This window comes from Pan paniscus, chromosome 7 (assembly GCF_029289425.2).
Source record: "Pan paniscus chromosome 7, NHGRI_mPanPan1-v2.0_pri, whole genome shotgun sequence".
Classification (NCBI taxonomy): domain Eukaryota; kingdom Metazoa; phylum Chordata; class Mammalia; order Primates; family Hominidae; genus Pan; species Pan paniscus.
Window position 1 is genome coordinate 86,982,077 of NC_073256.2, and position 24,218 is coordinate 87,006,294.

Here is a 24,218-nt window from a genome sequence, read left to right on the forward strand (position 1 = left end):
AATAGAGACGGGGTTTCTCCATGTTGGTCGGGGTGGTCTCGAACTCCCAACCTCAGGTGATCCAGCTGCCTCTGCCTCCCAAAGCGCTGGGATTACAGGCATGAGCCACCGCGCCCAGCCAAGTTTTGGCATTTTTAAGAAGGTACAGAGTTTTAAAACAATAGGAAATTACTACAAATTTCTTCTTGATGTTTGCTATTAACACCTATTAACATCAATAAAGATAACAAGGTTGTACCCAGGACAAAAAATCAGTCTACTCTGTATCTTTAGAAACAAATGGAAACTTAGGAAAGGCATTTTTAAACATACTAGTAAAATGTGGAATATTTGTGCTGCTCTCTAAGTGAAAACAATTATCAATCAGAAACAGCTTTTGAAAATAAGTATGATAATTATGTGTTTCTAAAGGCAATTAATTCTAAACTTGTCACTCAATGGGAATATTTCTACCTTAAAAAAATAGTAATGCCTTACATGTAATTTCTTCTTGAGGAAAACACTTTAAATTGCAAAAAAATTTTGTATTTTACCCTTAAGTGTAAAATAAATTTTTCAATAAGGAAGAGAAAAAATAAAGCATATTTAATAACTTTATTGCACTGGAAGTTGCCAATTCATCTTTGAGTAGTTTCATTGCAGATGAAAAGAAATCAAAATACAGGACAGATGTTGAACAAACCGCATTTAAGTTCTGTCACACACTGGCATTTTTCAAATGATTTTGGCTCATCTATTAAATAAGGTGCATTTTGCTTGATTTTGAAAAGGGAAACATCAGGAAATATTTAAAGGCCAATTGCTGCCAATTAACTTTGATCAGTAAAAGTTCTATTTGAATCTTTCAGATTCTTCTCCTGTCTGAAATAACACACATTTATAAATCGAACAAAACAACAACTTGATGATTAATGCCTGTTGGCAGCCCTACCACAAGCTTGCTTAACAGCGGGATTTAAATAAACAACTGTCTCTATTCAGAAGAGAACGAAATGTAGTTATAGTCATATTTTCTCACAATGGAGATATGAAAAACAATATTCTCTACTCTTAAGAATGCTGCTAACCAAGACCATTGTGATTGTCAGTGCCCGTAACAATTCAGCTAGCCATCTTACAAGAGTCTGCCCTGAAATCATAATGGACCAATAAAATTAACAGCAGTGTGACATAAGCAGTCCTGGCAACCCAAACAGCAGAGGCCAGACTAAAACATCTTCCTACCAATTGGATCAGCCAGAAAGTAAAGCATCGGTCCTAATACAGTAAGAGTCTGACATAACAGTCTCAAAGAAAAAAAGAATCTGACATAACATATGCAAGTGTTACGAATTATGTTGGACATATCTTAGTGGTGATTATGTAACTGAGAAATATGTGGCTTCTGATAATCAACAAAGTTTAAGATTCTTGAAATCAAATTTTAATCTTTACTACTGGTCATGTAGGATCTAACTCTGAAAATCAACAGCCAAAGTAAAGCCAAATAGAAATCCCATGAAGGCAAAACACATTGCCATATTACCAACAAACCTCTGTCTCACTATTCCAATTATATATTAAAAAATAATATCCCATCTTTATTTTAAAACCAATCACCTATTTTCAGACATGCAAAAATATGTATTAAAAATTAGAACTTACTTCTAAGTCATTAAAAAATAAATGTGTGTCTGCCAAGTTGAAAATCATTTCTTCCATTCGCAGTCCAAGGGAAACTGAAGTGGGTGGATCCTAAAATAAGAATATGACAGGTGAAGAACATGTATACTTCAGGTTACATGAAATAGAGTGTCTCATTAAGAGGAAGCAGGCATTGGGAGAGGCTGAAAGCAAGAGACACAGAGAGAGACTTGGGCAACAGCTGCTTATTTTAGTGTGCATGACTTATTCTGTGTGCAAACTTCAGGGACTTATTTTATAAAAAGAGCCCCAAATGTTGATGGTGATTTACATACTGAAGAAAAAACTCTTTCTTTACTTTTTAAAATTTAAAATCTAGGGTTACTTAGACATATAAAATAAAGGAAATTCAACTTTTTATGTCTATTTCAGGAGTAAAAAATTCAGTGAATCAAGTAGCCACTGGTTATGTTATGCCACAATCCATTAAGAGCATCTAAGTGCACTGTCACAAATATCAGAAAATAGATACACTATAGCAAGCTTGCCCAACCTGCAGCCTGCAGGCTGCGTGCAGCCCAGTACGGCTTTGAATGCAGCCCAACACAAATTCATAAACTTTTCTTATAACACTATGTTTTAAGTGATGATTTTTTTTTTTTTTTTGAGACAGAGTCTCGCTCTGTCACCCAGGCTGGAGTACATTGGCGTGATCTCAGCTCACTGCAGCCTCCACCTCCCAGGTTCAAGCAATTCTCCTGCCTCAGCCTCCCGAGTAGCTGGGACTACAGGCACGCACCAACACGACCAGCTAATTTTTTTTTGTATTTTTAGTAGAGATGGAGTTTCACCATGTTGGCCAGGATGGTCTTGATCTGACCTCATGATCCGCCTGCCTCAGCCTCCCGAAGTGCTGGGATTATAGGCATGAGCCACTGCGCCTGGCCTAAGTGATGAATTTTTTTTTTTTTTTTTTTTTTAGCTCATCAGCTAACATTAGTGTTAGTGTATTTTATGTGTGGCCTCAAACAATTCTTCTTCTTCCAGTGTGGCCCAGGGAAGTCAAAAGATTGGACAGCCCTGCACTATAGGTTAATTTCAGAAGGGTAGTACATAGTAATTTAAATCTAGATAACTCTCTACCATTATTTGTATTTATTCAACCTGTCAATTTTAAGTGTATTCAAAGCAGGAAGTGATGGCCACTCTGACCCCACCAGGCACTGTCCAGCTCAGGGAGCTGATCTTAAGATTCACATGACACTGTACGGGCATCAAACAGCCCATGCCATACTCAGAGAGCAGTGCTACATTCCACAGTGCACAGTGGCTTCTATCTAAAACTTCAAGTGTTGGACATTAGCAGTGAGTAGTCAGCCTCTCCCTACAAGCCATCCTGATGACATCTACTGGCACTGAAATGAACTTGGGGGATATGCAGGTATTTGCAGTTTTATCCTGTATTTACTGTGTATCAAATCCAAGAAGCAACATGGTTCATGGCTGAAGATCCTGTATAGGAAGTGATGAAAGATAACATTTCCAGGAAGTATACAAGGCTATAAAATGGATTTTTAAGGGTTTATTGGCATTCTATTAATAATACCAACTTTCATATGTATGCCATTTTCAATTTTTCCAAAGAACAATAATTTATGATATACTATTTTATTGTCACGGCAAACCTTTGGAATAAGTATGGAATCTCCTTGCATCATTATGTAACCAGGGGGATTGTAAGCAGAGAAACTGCCTTCAGGTAGGCCCCATTGGGCAGGTATGCCATGTGTCATGGTACGTGTGTCATGTGCCTTTGAGTCCTAGAGTCAAGAACATACAATCCAAAGAAAAGACTTTGATTCAATACTGCCCAATGTCAACTTTGTACACTATCTACCTTGTTTTCTGAACACTCTAACTTTATCTCCAATATATAGACATGCCCGTTTGTTACCCCTACTCTTTAACATCTGCCATGCCTGTTAAGTTTGGGAAGTGGCAAGAAGTGGTGGGAGAGGAGGCCTAGACTGTAGGCCAGACCCTGCCTTTGCTTTCCCACTTAGGTGTCATCCTCTCTCATCGAGCCTGGTTTGTTCACTAATAAATCTGAGAGCAAGATGGCAAACACAATATTCTCACATAGACTAATAAAAAAAATCTTGTCTTTCATTTGTCAGAATCGTACATGTTTGTACAGTTAGGAGAGAGCAGAGGCTGGAAAGGGTGGGAGATGGGAGCGGAGCCTCGCTGGGCACCTGCCAGGGGCCCATCTGCTGTAGCCTGGAGGTCAACCCAACCCAACCTGGCTATTCCTCCAGCACCACCCACCCCTAGCACTGCCCACACCCCTCCAGCACTCCCCACCCTCTTGGCACCGCCCACACCCTTCCAGCACCTCCCACATCCCTCCAGAACTTCTCAACCTCTTGGCACTACCCACATCCCTCCAGCACCTCCCACATCTCTCTAATACTTCCTACTGTCTTGGCACCGCACACATCCCTCCAGCACCGCCCACATCCCTCCAGCACCTCCCACCCTTTTGGCACAGCTCACTTCCCTCTAGCACCTCTCACCCCCTTAGCACTACCCACACCCTTCCAGCACTACCCACATCCCTACAGTACATCCCACCCCCTTAAGCACTGCCCCCACCTCTCCAGTGTGGCCCAAGTTCTACCTTCCAGCAGCCTTAGAGGAGGAACAGAGTACGTGAAATATGGCAGGATGGTGCAATTCACTCATCTCAGTTCCTCTCCTGCCTGTGCCTTTTCTGCCAGCTGACTGACAGTGGAAGGGAGGCAGAGGACGTAGTATTGCCAAACATCAGGGGTTAGATTGGCAAACACCCCAGGGTTGATAAGGCAGAGAGGAAATAAAGATGCAGAGGCTGAGTGTCTAAGAGTTCTGCTGGGAGGGACAAAGGAAAACGATTCCCTCAAATTTTGTGTATGATGATTCATACTCCTTAGCATTCTTAAATTGTCCCTTTTTAATACACCTGAAATCTATGAAATTCTATGAAATTTCATAGGTTTTAGGAGAATTACAGTTCACAAACTACTGTAAAGGAAAACTAACTCATTTACTCTTGGATTTATAAGAAATTGCTCATTCACAAGGAGTTTAAGTATCAGTAGGCATGCTGGAAAAAGCAAATGCTCAAATAGACCCTACAGCTGAATTAACCTGTAGGGGAAGCTCAAACAGATGTGTCTAAAACAAAACACCTGACTAAGGTGTTTATTCCCTCTAGCCCAGGCCAATAAAAATACCCTGACTTGTCTCATAACCATGTCAATGAATCTTTTTATGTGACAAGGATGGAGCCTCGCCACATTTATTTAATTGCCAATTTTAAAATTTATGTGCCATAGTATTGTTACTTTTGAAAAAGTATTATTTCTCCTTGATACGGTTGCTTATTTATATGACCATTGAAAGAATTACTCTATTGTTTGTTAATATATAGCATACTTTAACTTTTCTTCATAAATTACAGTAATGACTTGCTAGTCAGAATACTAATAAATTTTAAAGGCTTGTTCAGTCTAGTGGTAAAATACAACACAGATGTTGGTCTTATTTACCTCTTAATGTTATTCTCTTTTGTTATTAGCTGTCATTCCTCAACAGTTTTTATACCTGCCACTCCAAGATATTGTTTTGAAACATTTACTACACCAAGAGAACAGTCTGGCAGCTAACTGGAATGAGACAATTTTAGAATAGGAAGGGGGTTCTAGTTGAGAGCAGTATTTTTCAGACATCTTTGAACCACAATGCTCAGTAAAAAACACAATTAACACTGGGATCTAAGAATCTCTCGTATGTGCACACACACAGCTGAAATATATTTGCCAAAGCAAGATTTTGCTCACTGTGTGGATATACTCTGACACTGTCCATTTCACAGCCCTGTCTCAATCTACAGTTTGAAAGGCAGAGCTCTAGAAAACACCTACTCTTTGACTTTAAAAACAGAGCACGGAGTTCCTAGAGGGTTGTGATTTGTGCGTGATGACCCAGCAAGCAGAGTGCAAAACCATCTCACCCTGAGTGTTTTACCCAAGAGGAAACTAGCAGAAGGACAGATAGATAATTCTGCTCATGGAATTGCTTACATATTCTAGCAACTGGAGTTCTCATATCGAGGTTAGATTTTATTTTCCTATTATAATAGCTAATACGTTAACACTGTTAAAATTTCTAAAGTCTCATACAAGTACAAGTCAAATGTGAAAAAAGCTAACATTGAACAGTTAATAAATTACTCTGGCTTGATGGCTTATTTTGGCATATTAAGAACAAGGAAAAAAAACACGTTCTTAAACCAAAACTGTGATGTTAAAATCACCAGGTCTTTAGTTTAATCTTACTATTTTTATAATACATAATTTTCTTGCAATAACAAATTCCAGAGCTGCAGTTATAAAAGGACTTCTTTTAAAACACCATTTTTTGTTATATCACTTTCAAAAAATTATTTAGAGCTTTGCCTCCACTTCAAAGTAACATCTCATTTTAAGTCAATCTCATTGCCAAATGTTCTCATTCTTTTCAAAACGTGGCCTTACTGTGGCATATGCCACTGCTGTTTACTCTCTTCTTGACATTTCTCCTCTATGACAGCAATCTTTTATGGGCATTTTCCTAGAATCTATGTATACATCATCTGCTTGTTAAATGTCTGTATTATTCCATTCATGCTTCTAATAAAGACATACCCAAGACTGGGTAATTTATAAAGAAAAGAGGTTTAACTGACTCACAGTTCAGCATGGCTGGGGAGGCCTCAGGAAACCTACAATCATGGCGGAAGGGGAAGCAAACATCCTTCTTCACATGGTGGCAGCAAGGAGAAGTGCAGAGCAAATGCAGGGAAAAGCCCCTTATAACACCATCAGATCTCGTGAGAACTCACTATCATGAGAACATCATGGAGGTAACCATCCCCATGATTCAGTTATCTCCCACTGGGTCCCTCCCATGACACATGGGAGTTATGGGAGCTACAATTCAAAATGAGATTTGGGTGGGGACACAGCAAAACCATATCAATGACGTTGGTTCCTAGGACTTTATCCTTATCCTCCCATCTCTCATTCTGTTCAGATCACCTTGTGGACTCAAGCACACTGATGGCTTCAACCACCACCCACTCCCCTCTATCAGATCTTAGATCTCAACTGGAGGCTCATATATCAATTACTTATTGGTCATTTCCACCTAGATGTCCCATAAAGCACCTGAAACTCAATGTGTGGCAAGTTGGAGTCATCACATTTCATCTGGACACCTACTGTATTCATTCTTTAGAGGAATGGCATCCTACCAACCCAGACCTTGGCATTTTCCTAGCCACCTCTTTTTAGCCCCATATTGAATCAATTTCAACATTCTGTCACTCGGACCATAAATTTCAGCCTCCCTTATTGTCATTGCCATTGTTCTTTGCTTTCTTGTTTTTTTTTTCCCCTTAGCCTTGTGTCTTTTGTGGATATTTGGTATGGTCTCCTTCACTGGGGTCTATTCCTAGGTTGTCGCTATCTTCATTCCAGCCTCTCATCTCTTTCAGAAAACATTCAAACACTTAACAAGTACAAAAGACCCGTATATGTCTAACTTTTGCTTACATATTCAAGATGGCCTGTTTCTGATTTTTCAAACTGTTGTCTTGATCATGAAATCCTTTCCTCGAAACACAACTAGGCAGAGGCCTAAACTGGGGCAAAGGATCTGTCCACACAGGTTCATAAACCGTGGTCTCAGATGGAGCCTGTACACTCACATCTCCATCCCTGCAGGCAGCGCTCCCCGCTGGGCCCCTTTCCCAGTTCCGCAGCTCCACCTCCCTGATTCTTGCTGGCTGGGCTCCGCAGTTGCTGGTACCACAGCTCTATGTGTTCTTGTCTCGGCAGGCCAGGGGTTCAATCCCTGTATCTTCCTCCTCCTGTTTTTTAGATTCAGAGTATGGTTTTCTTTCTTTTTAGTTTTAGTATGAAACTGTTATTTGCAGAATGAAAAAGAGGGTATCAATCCTCCGAAAAAACATAGTGGGAGGCTTTGTTTCTATTTCGTGTAGAATGTTTTGTTCAATTAGATTTTTCTCTCTCTTTACAGCCTTTAAACAACATTTTAAGCTTTAGGCTATGATTCCTTGTTTTTTCCTATCCCTATATCCTTATCTGTATATCCTTGGTACTCAACACAATGCATGTCATAAAGGCTTTCCCAAACTTTGGTGGAGGAATAAATGAATGAAAAGCAATAAATAGAGAATATTTCAAATAATTCCAGTGAAGAAAAGAAGAAAATACTAAATTTTACCTTTCATTAGCTGTTAGTGTTGTCAGTGAAAAAAAAATTCCTAATGATCTAGCCTAGGGAAAAAATAGGCACTTGAATCTGAAAATCTCATTTGATCTACATAAGATAGTATTAAACATTAAACATGTTCACTAGTAAATGCTATCTACCTGATTAAGGAAGAGCCCATTCTTAGAATAGCTGCCTAAGAAGCCTTACTTTTCTATTTAATGAAGTGGATAATATTACCATAAGGTCAGCATAACACTGATTTTGTAAACTCAGTAGTGGTATGTATTACACCATTTTGTAAAATATGTTCTTATGTGCCATGAAATTTACTTCTCTGGTAGAAATTGAATAGTATAGTGAAGAGGCTCAAAAGGAAAAAAAAATACACTCAACTGTTTTATCAATTTTCTTGTTTAACGAAGAAATTGTACATTTACTATAGTTCTTATGTACAGGAAATTCTTCTAGTGGAAGCCTTCTTAAGTTGTTCTTCACCCAAACAAAACTCAATACACAACATCTAACTTCACGCCCACACACAGGAATGAAATCTAACCCTGCTCCGAAATTATTTGGATATGATATTAAATTGCAAATGTCTACTTAAAGTCACTAAAGTGAAGTGAAGGAACTTGTTGTCATCCTAGGCTACCCATGGCTGTTTTCAGTACATCAAAGGCAAATTATGTCTACTAATTCAAAGTAACATTATGTAGAAAAAGTAAATAATGATGAAATTGGCTGAGTGTCTGTAGAACCAGGAATAAAACAATTGTTTTGCCTTCATCCTCTGTCAAGTGGTCTTTAATTATCCCATTGCCTCAAGGTCTCTTTCTCTTGTTTCTACAACACAGAACTGCTCGCAGAGACTAAAATTTTCATCATGTACCCAAATCACCAGCATTAACCCTGGTCCACTACCTTGAATTCTTTATTGATTTTTTTTAATCCTCATCACAGCTATCACAGTAGATCTTGATTAAAACGTTAAAAAGGAAAAATATTCTGGACCAAAGCAGTGCACAGAAATACTGAAATGCCATTAAATACAGTCTCTAGAGAGATTAATGTCTGTCAGCTTTGAATTCAAATGTTGAAAATCTGTAATTGGGTTTGAAGTAAATAAAAGAAAGGGGTATATAAATGCATGTGTGTACTAGATCATCAGAGGACTAGGATATTTCCTCTTGGGGCCCTGCTTTGTTTCATCAATGAGCTAAGGCATGTGATAAACTTCAAGTATCATTAAAAATGGACTTTTTAGTAGGCACAATACATATAGCACTTCTGATTCTTTAATTTACCAAGACTCTCACACACACCAGATGAAGGCATTGTTGTTTTTGCAGGGCTAAGTCATTTGCTTCCAACAATGCCTTCATCTGTGTATGTGAGAATCTTGGTAAATTCAAATTTCTGAAGTGCTATATGTATTGTGCCTACTAAAAAGTAAAGGTATTCCTTTACAACAATGGAAAATGGACTAACACACTCAATCTCTGCAGCACTACCATAAAGGAGTCATACATTCAAACTAGACTTTCGCTGTACTTACTACTCAAGGCACTTTCGATAGAATGTTCATACAATTCCTCATACCAATTATTTTTGAGGTGATCATATTTTTAAGAGCTCAGTCATCAGTAAAGCTAATTTAGGTGGAAGTTAAACTAGACAATGCAACATGACCACTCCCAGAAGGGGCCATCACTGGTTCTTCCAAAAGATGTCAACCAAGCTTTTATCACCAGGAAAGATGACCCAACTCTAGGAAGCTGGCAAAAGGTGTCCTATACTCTGAAGATCTAGGAACTAAGAGGAAGGTAGGATCATTCAGATGGGATCTGAGCAATGCACCAGTTCAACTGAAACCTAGAAGTATTCTTCAAAAAAATCAATTACTTGCATAGCCATGTCATGTGATTGCTTTAAGTTAGTCACATATACCTTTCTGCTTATACCATTTAATCATTTAACAGTGACAATTTGTGAACAGGTACTTAAGCTTAGCCCAAATCCAATCAATTAACAAATGACTGGGGGGAATAGGTCTTGGCAACATCTTGACCCTGACCAAGTTTATCTACAAATGTATGCCAGTAATACATGGTTATAAACAGGAATTATTGACATAGAGTCCAAATTTAGTGCCTTCAATGTAAAGTCCCTGAAATTTTTCAGTGATCATAAAATGATCCAATACTTTAGCATTTCAGGCATGACATAATATTTTAGAAAGGTTTTGTCTGCGGTCAAGTCGAAGGATAAATTTGTGAAAGCACTTTAAGAATATCAAATTGACATAAAATATCAGCTACCATAATACTAAAGAGAAGTAGAGTCTTCCAGTATTAGTTCTGGAGTATCTGTATCAGGTACCTGGTATTCTGTCCGCTTAGGGTAAAATGCATGTGACTTGGACTGTGCCCACTCCAGGAAGAAGATAAAGAGTTTAAAATTTGGGGGTATTATTTAAAAAATAAAAAAGAATCCTTCTCCCACAAATAGAAAGTTTGGTTGAATCATCAAACTGATTATATAGGGGAAAGGTGGTCTATTCTTTGGCTCTCTGATGTGAGTATAGCATATTTCTGTAATGTAAATAGTTGATTACTTCCCAGTCAAGATTAGCATGTTAGATTGTATATAAATCTCTAATAAATATTTATTCTTACACTGAGACAAAGAAACTACCTGTAGAGCAAATGTCCTCAAGTAGGATAGCTGGAATCTGCCTTTAAAGTTAGCCACCAAGCATAGCTATAGACTAACCATGTTAGTTCACTGATCCTATCAGTTATTTCTCTCACTTGAAACTAAGGCTGGTAAATTGAACTTCACCACACTATTGAAAAGATAACAAAGGAATGTGGCACCTGCCAGGTGACTCAGCATGAGTCACTCAAGACACCTACTTGTCCACTAAAGGTAATGAGGAAGCCTTAATCAAAAATATGCAATAATACTGTAGAGCTATTCAAGAAGAGTTGATACTTGAGAAAATATCAAAATTCAGCAAGTGGTTTAGTTTCATTTCAAAACTTCACCTCAGCAAAAATAGCTCTGAGCTAATTATCTGCAACAGGAACTGTCAGTCTTTTTTTCTGGCAGCAAGGCTACATATATTTGATTCAGATCAATTAAGAATCTGTGGTTTATAAAACTTCCAAACTCTTGAGTTTTCTTCTTCTTAGTCAACCTCCTTAGAGCTAAAACGAAAGAATGTACAGCATAAGTAAAAACATTCTGTAATGGACTGCTGAAGAAGCTTCTCCAACTGGAATACTGAAGTTTTAAAAACAACAACTAGATGCTCAAGAATATACCCCATCTATAAAGTCTTGACCAGAAAAAAAAAAAAAAAAAAAAAAGAAAAGGAAACTGAATCTAACTAAGCAAGCTCCTAGATCTAGCTATCAGATTGTAGGAAATACAGAGGACAAAGAAACATGTTAAATAATACAATAGGGTTGCTGTCAAGAAAACCCAGACTCCCAGGAACTCTATAGGACAGACAGTCTGGTTACTTCAACAGAAATACACAAGGTTTATAAAAAGGGATTGAGTGAGAATCTATAGATTATAGACACTTAGGAGACATATAATAAACTGTAAAGTAAATAAACAAAACTACTGGAGAAAAACACTTTATAAACTAGAAAGAAAAGGAAATTACCCAGCAAAATAAAGCTCATATATGAAAAGCCCACAACGAACATCATACTCAATGGTAAATGTCTGAAAGTTTTTCCTCTAAGATCAGGAACAAGACAACCAGGCTGCTTTTGCCACTTCTATGTAACAAAACATAGAAGTTCTAGCCAGAAGTATTAGGCAAGAATAACAAATAAAAGGCGTCAAAGTTGTAAAAGAAGAAGTAAAATGATATCTGTTTACAGTGACATAATTTTGTGTGTAGAAAGCCCCGAAGACCTCCCCCGGCCCCGCCCCCCACCACACACACAGAGTCTGTTAGAACTAATGAATACATTCAGCACAGTTGCAGGATGAAAAAACAACACACAAAAATCAGTTGTGTTTCTATACACTAACAACGACTAAGCCAGGAAATAAATTAAGAAAATGATTCCATTTACAATAGCAGAAATGAAAGAAATCAAATACTTAGGAATAAACTTAAATAGGGAGGGAAAACACTTGTACACTGAAAAATTTTAAAAAATTATTGCTAAAAACATTAAAGAAGATACAAATAAATGGAAAGACATCCCATGTTCATGGATGAAAGATATAGTGTTAAGATGTCAATACTATCCAAAGTGATTTACAGATCTAATGCAATCCCTATCAAATCCCCAATAGTATTTTTTTGCAGAAACAGAAAACTCCATTTTGAAGTTTATATGAAATCTCAAGGGACCTTGAAGATCCAAAACAATTTAAAAAAATAACAAACTTGGAAGTGTTACACTTGCCAATTTCAAAACTGATAACAAAGACACAGTAATCAAAACAATGTGGTTCTGGCAAAAATACAGATGTACAGACCAATGAAATATAGAGAGAGACCAGAAATAAACCCTCACATGTATGATAAGATGATTTTCAATAAGGGTGCTAAGACCATTCAATGAGGAAATAATAGTCTTTTCAACAAACGGTGCTGGGGAAACTGGATATCCACATGCAAAAAATTCAAGGTAAATCGTTACCTTACACCATATGCAAAAATTAACTCAAAATAGATCAAAAACCTAAATGAGAGACCTAAAATATAAAATGGTATAGGAAAAGCTTCATGACATTGGATTTGTCAATGACTTTTTGGATATGACACCAAAAGCAAAGGCAATAACCAAGAAAATAAATTCAAAACATCAAAATGAAAAATTTATATAATCAAAGGAAACAACAGTGAAAAGGCAGGCCACAGAATGGGAGAAAATATTTGAAAATCATATATTTAATAAGGGGTCAATATCCAGAATATGTAAAAACCTCCTATGACTCAATAAAAAAAATCCTGATTTAAAAAATGGGAAAAGGATCATCTCTAAAGAAGTTATACAAATGGTCAAAAAGCACATGAAATTTGCTCATCATCATTATTCATGAGGGAAATGTGAACCCAAACCACTGTGAGTTATTATCTCACAGCCATTAGAATGGCTACCATCAGAAAACAAAAAACAGAAAATAATAAGTATTGATGAGGATGCGGAGAAATTGGAATCCCTGTGCACAGCTGGTGGGAACATAAAATGCTGCAGCTGCTAAGATAAACAGTACAGCAGTTTCTCAAAAAATTAAGTATATAATTACTATATGATCCCACAACTCCCCTTCTGATTATACACCCAAAAAATACTAAAAGCAGGGAAGACATTTTGCATACTCATATTCATAGCAGCATTATTTAAAACAGTCATAGGTGGAAGCAACTCAAATGACCATTGATAGATATATCAAAAAAATAAAATGTGGCATATACATACAACAGAATATTATGTAACCTTAAAAAGGGAGGAAATTCTGACATGTTATAACACGGATGAACCTTGAGGACCTTGTCCTGAGTGAAACCAGCCAGTCACAAAAAGTGAAGTACTATATGATTCCACTTATATGAGGGTACCTGCAATACACAGAGACAGAAAGAATAGATGTTGCCAGGAATTGGGGGGAGGGGAGAATGGGGAGTTGTTTAATGGGTTTAGACTTTCAATTTTGAGAGAGAAAAAATTTCTAGAGATTGGTTTTTCAACAATGTGAAGGTACTTAAAACTACTGAACTGTATACTTAAAATGGTTAAGAAGGTAAAATTTTTTATGTGTATATCAAAATTAAAAATAAAAATTGGCCAGGCACGGTGGCTCATGCCTATAATCCCAACACTTTGGGAGGCCAAGGTGGGTGGATCACCTGAGGTCAGGAGTTCAAGACCAGCCTGACCAACGTGGTGAAACCCTGTCTCTACTAAAAATACAAAATTAGCTGGGCATGGTGGCGCATGCCTCTAATCCCAGCTGCACGGGAGGCTGAGGTAGGAGAATCGCCTGAACCCGGGAGATGGAGGTTGCAGTGAGATGAGATCACTCCACTGCACTCCAGCCTGGGCAACAAGAACTAAACTCCATCTCAAAAAAAAAAAATAAAATAAAAAATAATTTTAAATATAACTATTGGTTAGACATTTAATGATATTACAGAATTTTTAATTTCACTAGATGGCTAAGGTGCTGAATACTATTTATTACTTCTATTCTAAACAATTCTTTTAATGAATTCCTAAATACATACTCAACTCTATACAAATTAAATAATGTGATACCTGGGATTTGTTTTGAAAAATCATCCTTGGACAGGACCAGGAAGCAGAGGGATATGATAAAGATATACATAAACAAGATTGGCTAGGACTTGATATTAGTTAAAGCTGGAGTGGTTACACTGGGTTTCATTATACATACTATTCTATCTACTTTTCTATGTTTGCAAGTTTCTATAATGAAAAGTTAAAAAAATATATAAAAATATTCACTAAGACAAGATTGGCTGTTTTTGGTGGTGAAACTATGGATTAAAAATATTTATTCTGAAAATTTAAAACACGTGCAAGCCATACTTTTAAAATGCCAAAAACATTTTAAAGGCCATAATGCAAAAGCCTGCCAAAGTTCCTCAGCATATCACCTTTTATTGAAAAGAAGGTGCTAGGGCATACTTGGGTAATCTGTACCCAGATATAAGTGAGGATTTGGAATATACACAAGAATGTATGTCAGACGATGCTTGGCTTCTATTCACTCTATTCATTTTTACCATATGGGATGTTCTTTTCCAGGAACCCAGAGGAACTCCTACATTTTTGAAGCCACAAGATCATCTCATACATTTAGCAATAGCGGTGTTGAATTGCAATGCTGATCAGCTGCAAAGGAGAAATCCCGGTGTAATTTAAGAAGAGCAGTAACCCTAGAAACATTTCATTTAAGGCTCCTGGCATTTATTTTTTGGTTGTATGTCTCCTGTGGATCCTGATTTTTTTTTTCTGATTCACAATGCTAGTGTTATCATCTGACATCCTATTACTGGCTATTTCTTGCTAGTTAAATGATGTAGCTACTAGAGAATGGCTCTCATGAATAATACAGAGAGACTTGTTGCCTTCTTAGCACTGTTATTTCTTTGGAGATTCTGCAGTTTTACCCTTAGTGGATTTAGAGTGGCATTAGTTTAGAATAGTTTTACCCTAATGACAGACTATTAATGAAGATTCATTCATCCCCTACCAACAGCCTCCTCTGTTAATTTAAAAGCTCCTTGAAGGCAGAAATTTTGGCTAGGCACCTAAAACATTACTGTTTATGTATTCTATAAATCATAAAAGAATGACTTTCTGAATGACTCATTAGTGTCAGGCCAGGAAACAAATGGTGACTCAGGCAGGAGAGAGGTGTGCAGCCAGGCATGTGTTCTGGGTACTGGAGTCCATATAACCCTGGAGGTTTTGTGTGTGCAACTTGAGAAGGGTGCCATTTGGTGGTACAATTTTCTGAATTACTTCATGGATGTTTTTAATGATCATTTATCCACAGGGAAACTCATCTCTGCTAGAAGCCTAAGGTTCCGAGTACCACCTGATACTTCTATGGTGGAGTCTTATACTTTGGTTAGTCCTAACATGGAGACCACATGGTATTAGCAGGGGACCTTACCCACTACAGAAACCACCAGGAATTTTTCTAGGTCCCCAGGAAAGAGGGGAAGGGAGTACATTCTCACATGCCATTTTGCTTTATTCTAGTGACTAGGTTAAACTTTATGCTGCTCATTTTATTTTGTTGCCCATTTATGTGGAGAACTATTATAGTTACATTTGCACTGCTAATTCTAGTGTTTGTACATGATATTTGATCTTAACTATCTTGTAAATAAGCACTGTGAAAACTGTTTTGAAGGCAGTATGTATTTATCCTCAATTCTCTTGACCTCTTTGGAAAGTTAAATGTTTTATGTTGTACAAACATTGAGGAAGGGAGAAGAGGTAAAATCTAATTTGACCAACTGGACAGCTGAAGCTAATTGTGTCACAAAGTTGCTTAGTGACCCCATTCAGAGTGCTTGAGAAAAGGATTGCAATGTGGAATTTATAGTGTTTTTTAAAGAGAAATGTAAAGCAACCAGACACTATTTTACTGATAGTATTGGGTAAGCACACATCATTTTTCCTACAAATTCAGCAGTTTTCTCCCTACAACAACAAAATACCTTTTTTACCCTGAACTCTGTCTATGGTCAACCAAGCCAGAGCCATATCACATTCTCTTGGTACCACTAAGGACTTTCTACAGTCAATCCTCCCTCTCCCGCACAGCAGACTAGAGATGCCCGCCCACCACAGTTCATGTCACCTTATTACACAGATGCCAAAGAGCACCAAGAGTCACCTGTGGACACACTGGTATCTGTCCTAACTTCTCTTGCTGTCATTTACCAGTTCAGTGAGTTCCCATTCCTGGAGCTCTCTACTGGCCCCATACCATTTAAGCACAGTATTCTGGCAAAATGCATAAAAGAAACACGTAAGACTCATGAAAGTCGCACAATTCAGCCTGCTGGAGAAAGGTAGAGTTATGCGTTGAACTAAAATGATCAGAAAGAGGCAAGAAAAAATGAACACTTCTCACTTCCTGGCTTCAAATGACAATATAGTCTATTTTTAGTGGCAAACACCAACCCCTCACAGAAGTGAGGCTGATTCAGAAATGATCTTCTTGACCCGTTTTTATTTACTTTCAGTTCAGATAGTTCACGGTCTTTTGAGACTCAAAACAGATAGAAAGTTGAAGGAAAACCTGTTGTTTATCTCTTTTGGGGCTTTTAGAAGGATCCAGAATATATTTCTGAGTATAAAAACAAAATATCTCTTCTCCTTTCTCTAGAAACGTTAAAGGTAACCATTTTCTAACCATGAAGGTATCTCTCCTTTTTATGTAACTATGTTTTAAAAGATACTTCCCAAGACTTTTATTGTTGATTTAATAATGCCACAAGTGACAAATATTACATTAGATCTGATGTCATCTAAGAATAAGTCACTTTAGTTTTATTATAAGAACCACTAAAAATAGCATCAAATATTAATGAGGAAGCAGGTTCTCTTTATTGCTAGATGCACCAGTAAAGCACCAAAAGAAAAATTGTTCCTATTTTTAACGTAGCTCTAGTTTTTATTTATGCACCCTTGCACATTTAGCTTTATTTTCTTTGGCCATGCTATTTTTCTAAATTGAAAAGCAAAAATTTAACAGTAAAACAAAACAAGTAAACACATAATATAAATTATCTAATTTAAATGCTTTAAGTCAACATTTAAGAACTATTTTAATGGCTAAGTCATTGTTCCAATTTTAAGTAGCTTCAGCATTCTGACTTGGTCTCTACAAAGTACTTATGGTGTTCTTACTAAAAATGAAAAGGAAAGGGAATTATTTTGCCTTTTAATTCTTATCCTATTATTTTCAATTTATAAGTACATTAAATACATAATGTATGTCTTTTGTATCTCTCCTCTCTGAATATGTACCTACTTATATCCATGAGATTATACTCTACACAAACTCCTAGCAATTGCTATTCTACTTTGAATCACAAAGAATATATTATCTTTAAAAAAGTGCTATTTAAATAATTAATCTTGAGATAGGAGTTATCAGAAGACAGTGCAACTATTTCAGAAAGCATGACTAGTTCCTCAGGATATGCTACCTACATTTTGAATTTCTGGAGTAAAAGAAAATAAGGTTCCTAAACCCTCTCTGTACTAATCCTACATGGGCAGCTAAGCCTCCCTGGCAAGCAATTACTGGGAGTTGTGGTAGCCCAGTGAGGTGTGTTGCTAACAATGTGAGCAGGTTTATGAGATTTATTCGTCCATGTGAAAATCTTCTTAAGTATGCTCAAATCAAGGACAAATCTTTGGGCAGTATCAATCAAATGAAAGAAAAATACTCATTCAGTGCACCTTAAACAATTCCTTACTTAGAATGTTAATATTACAGCCACAAACAGGACCTGAATGTCATTTAAAAATTCTCCCCATCCAAGATCTTTTGTTTTGGGGGAAAATAAGCTGAAAAACAGGAATGAGCACTCTGAATACATGAGTGGTTTATTTTTAAGACCCCATGCTGGCTGCCCACAAGGAAAGGATTAAGGTTAAGCTTTGCAAATTAGCTTCCTATCTTGAAAGGAAAAACTATGCTGAAACATTGTTTTTTAAAAAAATAAAAAAAAAACAACACATAAACACATAACCAAAAGTGTTATCCAAATGATCTGTACAACTTACGAGACCCAAAGGTTCCATTATTGTGTTTTCTCCTGTCTAAAGGGAGCAATATCATCAATAAAATATTAACTTTTTTCAAGGTTTAAGGCCCTATCACTGGGCTACTTAGATATGAAATATCAGATTTTAGGAGTTGGATGTGATTCTCTTGCCAATTAAAAAATAATACAGATTACCAAGAGAGATTGTATACACATAAAAAATAAACCATGGTTAAACTACTGCCTGAATGATCTGGAAAAACACCCCCAAAACCCTCAAACTTGGGGTGGGTCTAATCAGGTCATTTTTACTGATTAGATACGTGACACTTGATTGTGTTAATTTTCTCCTTACTTAAGAGACTCCCTTTCAACACCATGAAAATAATACTCAAGTAGAGAATAAGAGAAAGAACTTCACCATTCCAAAGACTAATTTTGACTGTGGAGAAAACCCAGTGAATCTCAAACATGGGCCAACTGCCAAGAAGTGGTACAAAGAGGGAGGAAGAAGAATAAAGCCAGCACGGACCTGGCCAAATTGGCTTCAACACCAAGGGGCCCATGTGGTGCCAAGGGAAAGGCTAAACAGCTGAATCCAGTCGAAAGACCTATCAGGATTTCATTTGTAATGACTCTCCTACCTCCCTCCTTCCTACAGAGTGTTCCAACCACTTTTTAGGCCTTTATTATTTTCTACCAGAGGACTGCACAATAATTTTCCTTGCTGTTAAATCGGTCTTCCAAATGTATACTTCCAGCATGTGCCTCCATTGCCATCATGTCCTTCCATCATGTCCCTAATTCATGGCATTCCCATGCCCACAGAACGAAATCCTGGCACTTAATGCTCTCTCTAAGCCTGGATCAATTACAAGACTGGTGTTGCCAGTTGATGGGTCTGCCTTTTGGACAGATAATTTAATTTTTCTGAGCTACACTTTTCTTATTGGCAAAAAGAAGGAGCTCATTGGATAATAAGTGTGAGATAGCAGTGTAAACCATAAAAATTGAATAAAGATGCAGTCTTTTTATTACTGATCCAACACATTTTCTGCTACTCTTCTTCTCCAAGTCTAATCCCCTAAATATACTTTATCACTATTTACCCTTTTTGCTTATGATTTCTGCCACTTGTAATTCTCTGTTTCCCACTCCCTCTTTGCTGCCTGGAACAACAAAGTCTGCATGGTTTCCTGCTTCCTCCTCTGAACCCCCAAAGTAAGCAATAAATGATAGCTCTTGTTCATGAAGTACTTAATGAGTATTTTTCTAGGTGGTTCACATTGTTCCCCTAACAGCCCTGTAATTGCTCCCATTTTATAGGCTGCTTTTTCCAAGGCCACAGAGCAAGGGAGGTCCAAAGTTGCAGGTGGCAGGCCAGTGCAGTGGTTAAGGAGCTGTGATGATTCCTGTTCATTCACTGCATTCCCTTTTATATTCATGAACAAGAACAGTAAGGCTGTGTTCCATTAAACAGCAAGAATGTACATTTCTGCTGTATATTACTGGTAGTGAGGCAGAAGGGGCTGGCTGTTAAAGGAAAAGAGAGAAACCTTCAAGATATGGCCAGAAGAGAGATGAAGCATGCCTGTTTGGCTGGCATTTGAAAAAAATGTGCTTCTGTTTGTTTTGAGAGTTTAGATTCTATGTCATTCTACAGCATCCAGAGGTTTCATATATAGACACATATATTATTTCATCCTTTTTATCTAACTTGGCATTGATATACAAGGAAGAAAATAAAATCAGGGCTCTGTCTTTTGGGATTAGATTGGCCATCATCACTCCAGAGCCACCACTCACATAGCCTGGGGCTTGGCTCTGTCAGTGTGGCTAGAGCTGCAAGGTGGGTTGAAAGTGTGTTTTGGGTTTCACTCATTGGTCAAATAGTTGAGAACTGGGCTGTGAGTGCTACCTGTTCACTAAAACCCATTCTCTGTTTCTTCCTGGGCACACAGGAAGGCTGAATCGCCCAGCCTCCCCTGCACTGGGTCATTTGACTGAGGTCAATGGCACAGGCAGAGGTGTGTGCCTGTCTCAGCCTAGCTTACAAAGCCTCCCATTCACACTGCCCCTGCCTCCACCCCCTCCCCTGGGGATTGAATGCTAATGATCCCAGAAGCTTCAAAAGCTGCATGATGAAAATGGCACTACTATTATTTGTACTACCAAACCATGCCCAAACCAAGCAACCTGGAACATCCCCACTCTAGACAACTAAACAAGAGACAGATTTCTTTTGTTTGTGCCATTATATTTTAGACCTGTTTGTAACAGCCATTTCACCTACCCTAATGAATTCACGTGAGGGTCTGTGTTTCCTTAGGGCCCCAGGTGCATGTATGCACTGCCTGCATTGAGTTCACGGTCTAGTCACAGTGTTGCTGTCATTGAATTGTCCCAGAAGGCAGGAGGAAAATGAATCAGTGCAAAGCTCAGAGCATCACCTACAGCAGAGGCAGGCAGACAGCCTTTCTCTCTAAAGAGACAGGGAGTATTTCCAGCTTTGCAGGCCATATCATCTCTGACACACATTCTTCCTTGTGCTTTTATTTTTTTAAATTACACTTTAAAAACTTAAACAACATTCTTAAAGGCCTGACAGAAGCAGACCATAAACCAGATTTGACCTATGGGGTATGGTCTGTCAATCCTCGGTCTAGAGTTTTTAAAACCACAAGAAAAATATTTCATAAGACATGAACATTATATAAAATTCAAATTTGGGAGCATTCAATCAAGTTTCATTGAAACACAGCCACATTTATTCATTTACATACAGTCTACGGTTGCTTTTGCACTACTAAGGCAGAACTGTGTAGTTATGGCAAGCATATGGCCCGCAAAGCCTGAAATATTTACTATCTGTTGCTTTACAGAAAATGTTTGCCAGCCCTTGGTCTGGAGGTTCCAAAAGGGAGATCATCCTGGTTAAGTAACCAGATCTCCTGTAACCCAGTGAGGACACTGGTGTCCTACTGCTCTGGTGCCATGCTAAGAGTTCAGCTTCTTCATCAACCACCATGGAAAAAAATCCTCCACCAAAAGAGCTTGGAGTTGTGTTGTCCCCTAAAGCAGAGTAGGAACAACAATCTCTACTGGCGAACTGAGCTTTTCTGATGAAATGGGCGATATAAACTGCTTTCAGTTTTTCTTTCCTCAAGGTACTGAATGATCACAGAAACACACCCACAAGGGAGGCTGTTTATCTAAACTCACTATGACAAGTGAGATCCTCTTAGAAGCCTAGTGAGTTATAAAACAAATACTCTAGAGAGCAACTACAAGTTCAATAGGTGACACATGCTTTTCTTACTATCAGTTGTTGCCATTAATAAGACTCTGTGCATGGACTTTTACATTCGTGAGCAATTCAATTTTTTTTTTTTTTGAGACAGGATCTTACTCTGTCACCCAGGCTGGAATGTAGTAGTGCAATCATAGTTCACTGCAGCCTTGACCTCCCAGGCTCAAGCGATCCTCCTACCTCAGCCCTCCCAAGCAGCTAGGACTACAAGCATGTGCCACCACACCCAGCTAATTTTTGTATTTTTTTTGTAGAGATGGACTCTCGCCATGTTACCCAGGCTTGTCTTGAACTCCTGAGCTCAAGTGATCTACCCGCCTTAGCCTCCCAAAGTGCTGGGATTACACGCATAAACCACCATGCTGGGCCAAACTCATGATACAATTTAATTTTTAAAACAATTCCGCAAGTCATGTAGCTGGCTTTATGGATAAGAAAATTGAGGCTCAGTAAGAATAAATACTTTGCCTAAGGTCAAAGAGGTGAAAAGTCAGAGCTTGGATTTGAGTCTAGATCTACTTGAATTCAAATCTGATCCTCTTTCTATCACACTCTAAGGCATAGCGTATACTTGTAATTCATAAATTTGAGGACACTGCCACCATTTTACTCACTGGCCACTATGCAGGAATTCAAGTTTTTGTTTTTGTTTTTTTTTTTTTGACAGTGAAGCTTTACCTACATTCAAATATAACTGGTATTTGTTGAAATTTTTTTTTATGCTAGACATGGTGCTGATTATTTATTACATTGGGTCTCTAACCTCTCCCGTTTCAATTTTCTCATCTATAAAATAGGCTTGATAACAGCACCTTTGGAGCATTAATGTTGAATTAAATGAATGCTGGGCATATAGAAAGTTCTTAATAGGGCCTATGATTAAACATACTAAGCTTTACGCTATCTTAAGTGTTCATGTTTTGTTTTTTGTTGAAAATGAAAAGTGAATATCCATATTTTTAAGATCCATTCTAGCCCAAATCACTATGAGACACAGACATTAAACAATAAAAAGATAGTGTTGAAACAATCAAGGCGTTGAGTGTAGATATCTTGGGTAATCCTCCCACAGGAGGGGGATCATGCCTGAGACATCAGCACAATTTTGATTTGAAATACAAGTTTTGGGTGTGCACTTTGATAACAATAATTGAATTACATTGTTTATTATAAGGAGACCATTCAATGAAAAATAACCCAAGAATAGTTTTCTTCAGTGACATTCTGGAATTTGTTATTAGTTTTAAAGCAACTTTTAAAAATGCATTAAACAAAAACAGCTAGGTCAGATACTATTTAAAACATCCTAGTTTATGTAGCACTCACAAGCTCTTCAATTTCCTAACATATTACTTGTTTTCCTCAGCCATGGCTGACTGTGCCCAGCACCCTCTTTTGTCCCTATCACCTTTGTTATAAAACAAGACTTTCTTATAACACCCAACATGCCTTCTTCCCACAGGTAGGATTACACGGAAGGTGGGACATTCTCAAACTTTTTTTTGTACACATTGCTGTAACATGCCCTAATTTTGCATTATATCAACCAGATCCTGTGTCCTCTTACTGAATGGCCTACTCATTGAGTTGCCTAAGCTACTGTGACTAAGCTACTTCTCAAGTATCTGGTTCCCTTAGAGACAGAACAGTGATCACATTGTCAGGCATTCATTCTTTATATACATGTAGAGTAAGGCTCAGCCACATGCTCCCCTTGACAATGCCCAGGAACACCACCAAATCTGTGCTCCTAAAAAGAAGTCTTGTCACTGAACTCCTTTAAGACTTTTCTCCTCAGTGCCCTGGGGGAAACAAAAGGACTGCAAGACACTCTGATCAGCTTGCTTATTATTATTGTTTGGAAGAATCCTTGTTGAATCACATTTTTACAAAGCTTGATGATCAGATTTGAGAGCCAATTCTTATCAACTGTAATGATTTCTAATGAGGAAATCATTAAGTAGACTTCCTTGCATGCTTCCAGCTACAATTCAACATCCTAAACCATGCATCTTCAAAAGTCACCTGGCCAGGAAAAGACACCTCCAGGCAATGAGACAACAGGCTGACCGCAAGTGTTCAGTACAAGGAAGGTGCTCAAAAAATGTTTAGGAAGAAATCAAGCTAAGAGACTCCAAGGAGCCTCTAACCCTAATCTGTGCAATGTTGACTGTGAATCTGCCATCTCCTGTACTGACTAGTCCCCCCAGTGCCCTGGGCTCACCTTCCAGTGGTTTCCTTGCCTGGTCCAAGCAGTTGTCTAACAAGCATCTGAAACTTGTCCAACACTGAACTCTCCCTTCCCTCCAAATTGAATTCTTTACTATTTCAACAAATATACGACTATTTTCTCAGTTGCCCAGGACAACACAGGAATCATCTTTCACTTCTCTGTCTTGTTTACTACCCACCACTCCAATCAATTCAAATCATTTCTAAATCCAGTTCTCTACCTGCAATGTAATCCAGAGTCCAAATAATTCTTTCCATCTCTACTGCTGGTGCCTCAGATCACTGCTACAACCTCCTATTTGGACCCCCATTTTTCTTCCACTACCATTAATTCTTCACACTTAGCTAAAGTAAAATGTAAATCAGATCTTCTCATCTCCTCCATTGTGGTCCCCCTATGACTTCCCATGGCACATGCAGTGAGATTAGCCCTGT

At 37.9% G+C, this 24,218-nt stretch overlaps 1 protein-coding gene across 4 annotated transcripts in view; it reads right to left on the bottom strand.

Annotated features, from left to right (window-relative positions):
* The window catches only part of EYA1 (EYA transcriptional coactivator and phosphatase 1), a 341,835-nt gene that overhangs the window by 43,454 nt on the left and 274,163 nt on the right, over window positions 1-24,218 (bottom strand). For all 4 annotated transcript variants that reach the window (XM_063606819.1, XM_055116656.1, XM_008956696.3 and 1 more), the window contains one exon: window positions 1,645-1,734. In XM_063606819.1, the coding sequence (XP_063462889.1) occupies window positions 1,645-1,734 (90 nt within the window). The remainder of the gene's footprint in view (window positions 1-1,644; window positions 1,735-24,218) is intronic.